At 48.4% G+C, this 9,056-nt stretch overlaps 1 protein-coding gene across 6 annotated transcripts in view; it reads left to right on the forward strand.

Moving 5' to 3' along the window:
* The window catches only part of Pipox (pipecolic acid and sarcosine oxidase), a 14,204-nt gene extending 6,333 nt beyond the window's left edge, over window positions 1–7,871 (forward strand). For 3 of the 6 annotated variants that reach the window (XM_021176220.3, XM_029483871.2, XM_029483872.1), the window contains exons 3-8: window positions 4,523–4,736; window positions 5,192–5,374; window positions 5,739–5,885; window positions 6,210–6,368; window positions 6,900–6,975; window positions 7,230–7,871. In XM_021176220.3, the coding sequence (XP_021031879.1) occupies window positions 4,523–4,736; window positions 5,192–5,374; window positions 5,739–5,885; window positions 6,210–6,368; window positions 6,900–6,975; window positions 7,230–7,360 (910 nt within the window). In that variant the 3' untranslated portion in view covers window positions 7,361–7,871. The other 3 variants (XR_003838068.1, XM_085829793.1, XM_021176222.3) reach the window with 3 other exon arrangements.
* Window positions 7,872–9,056: the final 1,185 nt, after the last annotated feature.

Genomic DNA, 9,056 nt, shown 5'->3' on the forward strand with positions numbered 1-9,056 from the left:
CTGAAAAGTGTTCCCGAGCGTTACGCTGTAACCCTGTATGAGAAGCGTGCTCAGATGTCTCACAGCTCCAATTAAGAAAGATGAAGAGTAATGCGAATGTGCTGTAAAGCCTCCAAAGCACGATAGAGTGCTAAGTATTATTATTGCCGTTGCTATTATTCTGTCATTAACAACTCCTTTCTTATGGCTACCCTAATTTACTCACGTGTACTAGATTTTTTTATTATCATTATTATTCCTTTTACAGAGTAAGATGCAGTACAGATAGGTATCCCCACTCTGAATGGAATCTGAATATGGTTCTCTACCTTTGGGCTGAATGCCACCCAAATTGCCTTAGCTTTGCTCTTAATTTTGATTTTCTAAATGATTTCATCATCTCTGTCATTCTTGCTTCTCTCTGGATCCTTCTAGACACACCAGCATAATACCATAAGATAAATGATAGAAATGGGTGTATTTAATGTCATCTGATCATGATTTGAAAAACCGCAAAAACCTTTCTGAGCCAGCGGTGGGTGGGGGTTGGGGGGAGATTGCCCAGTTCTTCTGTTCTGCTTCCTGTGACAGCGCATACGAAACACGGGTGGGCTCGGGTTATTTGCATACATTCTGGGAACAGACAATGACATGTGTCGGATCATAAGGCCCGAGTCTTTTGTGATGTGTGCAGCCGGGATGCTGGTACCAACAGAAAAGCCAGGCTCTGAGACCATCTCTTTCCTGCCCCGCCTTCTCCCTTTGAGTTCTACTATCCAGCTCCTGACCCCAGCTGCCCCTGCTTCACTGACAATATCAGACAAGATCACAGCCGTAGGCAGTACAGCAGCTGGCAGAACCTGGTGGCCCCCTCCGCAGCTGCTGCTTCCTGTGCCTGCAAAGTGTCTGGCTTGTCAGCCACATCCCCTCCCTGGAGCAATCTTTGTTAACCAATTCCACCTCGGCCCACTGAGCGGAAGATGAAATACAGAGAGCTGTTCCCAAACCTACAAAGACAGCAGCCATTACCAGGCCCTTCCCCAAGGTGATGCCGAGGGCTGGCATACCTGGCACTTTAAACCGGAGCAAAGAGAAAGGCAGCCAGGGCCCCAGGGTAGGAAATGGAAGATTCCGGGAGAGTTGGCCACCCCTCCCAGCACCTCCCTGCTCTCCTCTCCCCCTGACCCCAGGCCTCTTTTAGTAACTGCTGGAGATTCCTGATCTATCACCAGACCCTGTGGTACATGGGCCACAGAGGCATCAACAGTCCAGAGGGTTCTTCAGCGACCTCTGCTCAGTGCTGGAGAAAAGTGGGCTGTGAGGAAGGCAGACTCCATACCCAGGGCTCCTTGTTAAGGTGATGGACATTCTGGGAGGTAGGAGTTGCAAACTTGCTAGGGTTCCCTGGTAACCCTAGGATTTCAGTTCCTCCTCTCTAGACTAGCCTGACTGTTCACTTCTTAGTCTTTTCCCCCTCTCTATGGAAAGACATTTTTGCTCCTTTTGCCTTTTTTCTTAAACTTTGTAGCTTGGGTCTGAGCTTAAAAAAAAAAAAAAAAAAAAAAGAGGAGGAGTGCCAGAGTGCCCCTAAGCACAGGCGTAAGAAATTGACGCAGAATCAGTAGTCTATTTATTGGGATCCAGGAAAAACCATTAAGAAAATAAGCACTTAAATGATTTTCAATCTGCCTGTGGAAGTCATCTGTCTTCATACCGGGGAAACGGCCCGGTCTCCGATCCTGGTTTTGATTGACTGATTTCCAATTCTCTGAGCATTTCCCACAGGAGCCCCTCACCTATCTCCCATAATGACAGGCCTTTGCATTTCCAGGCTGTGTTTTACATTCATTTCCGATTTGCTCATAATGGTCAAAAAAAAAAATAATCTCTCTCCCATCCAAGGCGTTTCTCCAACGGTGCACGGTTCCCCTCAGGCCAAATAGCTCAGCTGTGATCCAGGGAAAATGAGAATTTCCCAAACACATCTTCGGACTTGGGGAGGGTCCGGCATCATGGATTCAGATGGAAAATTTCCCACTGTTAGATCAATATCTGGGCTAAGAAATAAATGCCACAGGGGCAGAGAGCTGGAGCAAAATGATTACAATCGGCACAATTACATTCGGCAGAACCCGCTCAGTGATTGGTCCTAGGGTTGGGGAGCTCCGGCTTCATCCACCACGGGACGGCTTGGGAATTAGAACATCACTCAGCATTTCATAATTCGACAGATTTGCCCGTTGTCTTGGCACGAGTTCATTTTCCCCACACAATACGTCTCTGTAAATGGAGTTCTGTTCAAGGAAAGAAGGAAGGTAGGAAGGAAAGCCTGGGCGGGAGAAGGCAAACTAAGCCAGAGTACAGGAGAGGCCAAGGCTGTGATATTGCATGCAGAGCTTAAGAGACACTCTGTGGAATGTGGACCAGAGAGCTGACGACATCTGTCTGCTTAGAAGAGCTGTAAGCCATATCTTTCCCACCATTCTCCTTCGCCTGGAGCCCATCAGGGAAAAAGGTTCAAGAGCACCTGAGTAGGTGCAGTGGGTACAGGCCTGAAATCCAACACTTGGGAGATGATGGGAGAAAGTCCCTTTCTTAAGAAAAACAAAACAAAAACACACACATCCAAGATGGGGTGCGGCTTGCCTAGTGAGGTATTTATTTGCCTAGTGTGTTGGAATCCCTGGATTCCACACACACACACACACCCCAGTATCATAAACCAACTACAGAACACTGGGTGTGTCTTTTCTTTTTGGAGATGCTGGGATGGGATCCAGGCTTGGGTCTGAGCCGGGCAAATGCTCTCCACTAGCCTTTGGGGTGCCTTCCTAATTATCTTGTTGACCAAGAAGTTGACTAGGCAAGTTTTCATGACTTAAGAACTAACCTGAAGTTCCTTTGGGAGGCCACAGAAAGGAGACTGTTTCCTGGCTGGGGATTCTGCCTCCTCTAGCCTAAAACGGAGCTTTGAAGAGGCAGAGCTGGCTTCACTATCTCACCATGAATGCTGGGTAGGCGGGGGCCATGGCGAATGGATTGGGCATGCTGCGCGGCTCTGTGTACTGACACCGGCCCCCAGGCCCACTGCATCCCTACCCCCTCCCAGTCTTCCCTTTAATCCCCACGACCAGATAATGTGGGATTTGGAAGCATGTAATATCCATGAGACTCCATTATAGGCTATTACGAGCTTTATATGCAGTACCTGGGGGATGCAGCAGACTGCTGCTGGGCTGGGGAGCTGCAGAAGCCAAGAGAGAACAGAGGAACCTTCCCAAGGGCCAGAGGCACCTTCCCATTGTTTAGCTAGCTCCTCCCAAAAAGGGACTTCTGGTCTGTTATATCAGAGGGGCAGGGATCATCAAAGAGGAAACTGCTCTCTCCCTCACAGAGTAAGAAGGAAGGGAGAAGTCTAGGGAGACTCTCTGAGTTTATTGCTGGAGTTCTATGCACCAATCCGTGTTTGTGCTTGCATGTGAAAATGCCATAGTGTGTGCATGCCCTTCTGGAGCGCTGCAGGCTTGGCGTCCCTGTCCCCTGTCCACTCAGTGTGAGTGGCAATGCCAGGCCTTGTAACAACCACAAGACATCGCATACCACCACTGACCTGAAGGGAGTCCTGGGTTTCAGAGGAGGAATTTGGGCCCCGGAGTAGTGAGTCACCAGTCAAAGTCACACCAAGGTGACACCCGGATTAGAAGCAGAACCAGATCTCCCTTTTCCCTGAAATGAGAAGAAGCAATGAGGCAGGCAAATGCACAAGGTCAAAGCACTGTAGGAAGAGGGATGGGGTGGGGTGGGGGTGGGGTAAGGGGGGAGGAGCCAGAGATGACCCGGAGGTTTTTTTTTTTTTTTTTTTTTTTTTTTTGGTTTTTTCGAGACAGGGTTTCTCTGTGTAGTCGTGGCTGTCCTGGAACTCACTCTGTAGCCCAGGCTGGCCTCGAACTCAGAAATCCGCCTGCCTCTGACCCGGAGGTTAAGAATACATACTGTTCTTCCAGACTCCCTGGGTCCCATTCCTAGCAACCATGTTGGGTGGTTCACAGCTGCCTGTACCCCAGCTCCTGGGGATCTGACACCTCTGGCTTCTGTGTGCACTTGCACTCATGTTTAAAAATATATTGTAAAAGTAAATCTTTGAAAAGTAAAGTAGATGGGGCAGAGTGGGAAATGAGGAAAAGGAAATGGGAAGTGATGGACTAGTACTAGTGATGGATGGATAAGGGATTGCATCTCAATAGGCACCTGATAGTTCCTTTGGGATTTACAAGGTGTAAGAAAGGTCATGGGGACTTAGGACCTCTGCTGTCAAGAGCAGGATGGAGGGATAAGGGACAGTGAGTGTCAGGGGAGGATGTGGAAATGGTCTGGAAACCAGCCAGAGAATGCCAGGAGTCTAGATGGCTTTACCTGTGCTCTGAATGTTAGACAGAGCTGCAACTGCTGTAGACATGGGTCCCTCAGTGAGGAATGGGACTAGGTGGCCAGGGCATGACAAATCCCTTCACCCCTCTGGCCTTTTTTTTTTTTTTCGAAACAGGCAGACTGAGCTCTTGCTTCTGGGGACGAAGGAAAATCCAGGATTAAAGACAATCCAGACCACCCTGTCTAGGCAAGGAATTGACCATGAGTGTCTTTCGTCAGTGGATTTAAAGCAACGCTTTCCAAACATTCGGTTCACCAGGGGAGAAGTGGGGCTCTTGGACAAGACTGGAGGTGTCCTCTATGCAGACAAGGCCCTCAGAGCCCTCCAGGTGAGGCTGTACAGTCCTGGGGCAATGCAACTGCTTTCTCTGGGCATGCTGGCCCCTAGTCAGGCAGCCCCTGGCCCATGTCAGCATAAAGGTCTTTGTTTTCTTTGACTTTGGTCCTGATTTTTAAGACAGACCTCCCGCGCCCCGCCCCCCGCCCCCCCCTCCTACACCTGCTGACCTCTTTATCAACCTGGAAGGGAAGGACTAGAGTCGGCATTCTTTTCTTGTTGGTTTTTGTTTGTTTGTTTGTTTGTTTGTTTGTTTGTTTTTTGAGAGAGACAGGGTTTCTCTGTATAGCTCTGGCTGTCCTGGAACTCACTTTGTAGACCAGGCTGGCCTCGAACTCAGAAATCCACCTGCCTCTGCCTCCCAAGTGCTGGGATTAAAGGTGTGCACCACCACGCTGAACCATATACACAACTAATTCATCTCTCCTCTCGTCCCTGACCTTTCAGCATATAATTTGTCAGCTAGGAGGCACTGTGTGTGATGGAGAGAAAGTAGTGGAGATAAGACCTGGTCTACCCGTCACAGTGAAAACCACCTTGAAGAGCTACCAAGCCAACAGCTTGGTCATCACTGCTGGTCCCTGGACCAACCGGATTCTGCATCCTCTGGGGATTGAGTTGCCTCTCCAGGTAGGGTGAGCTGGAGACCTGAGAGTCAGTAACTAGAGGAGAAATTTTGGAGCCAGCCAGACTTGACTTTGATCTGCGGCTTCCTAGCGGTCAGCATTGGGCAAATTAGTTCACCTCATTAAGCGTCAGTTTGACCAATATGAGAAATAACAGCTACCTCAAAGGCTATTGGTGAATTAAACTACCTGATGTTATACATCAGATCCTCCAGGAGACAGCCAGACTGATAGCCCTGCATAAATATGGAGTGTATCAACTCCTGAAAGGGTTATAAAAGGGCCACAGGACCCTACCAGGCCCTGCTGTCATTATCTATAGAGCTCCATGGCTTCCCCCTTTATCTCCAACTTCCTCCTGCCTTAAGACCCTTAGGATCAATGTGTGTTACTGGCGAGAGAAGGTCCCTGGGAGCTATGGTGTATCACAAGCTTTTCCATGCATCCTGGGTCTAGATCTGGCCCCCCACCACATCTATGGACTGCCAGCATCCGAATACCCGGGGCTGATGAAGGTAAGGAGGAAAGACCAAGAAAGCTACTGAACTACTAAGTGCCCATGGAGGTCTTGGTATCCATGCTAACATCCCTCTCTAGGACCCTCCTGGAGTCTGCTTCACTATTGGCCACCTGCAGCACACACTCTTAAACACAGGCAGGGCTGGAGACGAGGGCTAGGTAACTTTAGATGCTAACAATAGCTAGTACATGCCAGGATTGGAGATTGGGTTGATGGGTGGGCACATCCTGTATCCAAACCCACCCCTCACCGGCTGGTATGCCCAGAAAGCTAGCTTTACAACTCATGCTCATTCAGTTGGGGGTGGGGGGTGGGGTAGATCTGCTATCACCATGGTGACAATGTGGACCCAGAGGAGCGGGACTGCCCCAAAACCTTCTCAGACATCCAAGACGTTCAGATTCTATGCCACTTTGTCAGAGATCATTTACCAGGCCTGCGGGCTGAGCCAGACATCATGGAACGCTGCATGTACACGGTAAGTGGGCTGTTCCAATCTGCAAATAGGGGCATGGGGGTGAGGGGCAGAGATAGACAGACCCCCGGCCGGCCAGGACTGACTCCATGTGACCTCTGATCCAGTGCGTGACTTTCAACTAGCTAGCTAATTCCTGTGGATTGGTTCACCTCTGTGAGAGAGGAGCCTGTTAAAGATTATTCATATTCCTTTTTATTAGGCAGTGAGGCTTTTGCCTGGCAGTCCTTCCCTAAATTTCCCAGAAGAACTCTAAAACAGTTCTTGGCAAGATGTTCCCAGTTGAGCAGGCCTTGGGGACAAAGAGAAGAGACAGATGCCACCAGGCCCGAGGCATCTTGGCTAAAGTTAGTTCACAAAGATGACTACTACCTACTGTGTAGGACAGTGGCAGCTATTCAGTGAGGACAGAGTGGATTGGGCAAGCAGAGAGCAGACCTCAACCCCATCCAGTTCTCTCTTGAAAGAGACCCAGGCCAGTTCTTTCCAGCCAGAGCCTGTCTTCACAGGACACAGGTGTGACTTTCCTTCTAGAATACTCCTGATGAGCACTTTATTCTTGATTGCCACCCAAAGTATGACAACATTGTCATCGGCGCTGGATTCTCTGGTGAGTTTGAGGATGGGCAGGTGGGGTGCCTGTGGGTAGACCTACTACAGTACCAGACAAAGTGGGTATCCTACATGCTTTAGCTGAAGGCTGGACACTGGGTGTATAGGGAGGGTAGGCAGTTAAAAAAAAAGGGAGGGGGGTACTTGTGACAGGTGTCAATTTCTGGCTTTGGGATGAGACCATGAGGAGGATACTTTTCTAGAGCCCAGAGTCTGTACCTGAAGATACATGACACAATCTCCTCCTCCCAGGACATGGATTCAAGTTGGCCCCTGTTGTGGGGAAGATCCTCTATGAGCTAAGCATGAAATTACCACCATCCTACGACTTGGCTCCGTTTCGAATGAGTCGCTTCTCTACGCTGAGCAAAGCCCACCTTTGACCCCAGCTGACTCTCTCCTGGGTAGGAAAGTCCTCCTAGGGGAGATTTCCAGGAGAGGGATGTGGTCTTGACGAGCTCCTTTTCCTCCTGATTCAATGGAATCTCCCATAAACACCAAATGATTGAACCTCTTTCCCCAATCAGCCTCCCAAGTGTATCTCATTTCTCCTTCCCAGAAAGTCAGCGAGATTCACCATCACAGAACAGCAAGGGGCTTTAAGATGGATGTCTCAATGGGGAGGGGCTGGAGACAGGCTCAGTAGACTAAGGGACTCCTTTAAATTTCTCTTTGCTGGGACATTGGATGAACTTGCGATTGCTTTGACTAAATCTGCTCAGGGGGAATGTAAAACAGATTATATTTTATAAACCACTATTGGCTTTGGATTTCTTTGCCAAAAACTTAAGCCAGCCTCTATCACCAAAAAAAGTCTCACCTCTAATAAATATACATTTGCCAGGAAAAAAAAGTTGCTGAAAAACAATAAACAAAAAACTGGATTGCATAGTATCTGCAGTGGTCTTTATCTTCTACATAACCCCATTTCTTATCAGCTCTAATTATCTAAATTAGTACCACGGAGTCTGTTACCCGGAGGAATCCATGGAGTCTCCGACCCATCGATGCACTGTGTCCCCTGGTCTACTGCTTTGTCTCGTCCTCATCCTCTCCCTGGATCTGTAAAGATGCTTCGCTCCCCACTCTCTCTCATTAAGGTGTATTGTCAGGTCCTTATGAAGACAGAACTGTTATACCAGGGAGAAAGCGAGAGACACACTCGCTTAGAAACCCCGTTCAATGTTTGAATGTTAAATGTGCCATTTTATTATCATTAGGATTGCTCCCACTTAATGAAACAGCATTAGCACCGAGTCGGCTGGCCTCCTTGCACTAATTGCTTTGGAAGAGAATGGGGCTTGTAACTACCCCTGGTGGGTGGAAGGGCGAGGGGTGTGAACACGGACTCAGGCAAGCCTGATGTGCTTCCCAGCCTTCCTGATGCCGTGACCCTTTAACACAGTTCCTCATGTTGTGGTGACCCCCAACCATAACATTATATTTATTGCTACTTCATAACTGTAACTTTGCTACTTAGGAATCATAATGTAAATATCTGACATTTGACCTCCAAAGGGGTCACAACCCACAGATTGAGAACCACCAGCTTAGATGGTACCCAAAAGCCAGGGGTGGGAAACCTCTAGATAGAGCCAACAACATCCCAGAGAACAGGATCTTACATGCTCTGGGGAGAGAGAAGCTGAGACAAGGTGGGGTAGACTTGACAGGAGGAAGGACAGGAAATATGAACAGTAGGAATGAAATGTTCCCAAAGAAATACACCACAAAGGAAATTATTCTACCTCCCTTGGTCCTTTAAGGCCCAGAGATGTGTTAGCTCCGACTTCTCCAGTGAGTTCCAAAAGCTAGCCAGCTGATCCTGTCAGCCCCATGCCAAGTCGGCTTTGCAGGCAACTTTAGTTGGTTCTCTCAGAAACTCAGTCTCCAGAAGATGATAATACTGACTGACCATACAGAGGTGTGTGAGGACCAATATTATTCACTTACTCATTTGATACATAAGTAGATTTAATTTCTACAATGTGCCAGGTGCTATGTGGATGCATCTGTGCACCAGTTACTTTTGTTTGTTTGTTTTTTGTTTGTTTGTTTGTTTTTTAAGACAGGGTTTCT

Source organism: Mus caroli, unplaced genomic scaffold (assembly GCF_978045245.1).
Source record: "Mus caroli unplaced genomic scaffold, Mus_caroli_1 scaffold_13, whole genome shotgun sequence".
Taxonomy (NCBI): Eukaryota; Metazoa; Chordata; class Mammalia; order Rodentia; family Muridae; genus Mus; species Mus caroli.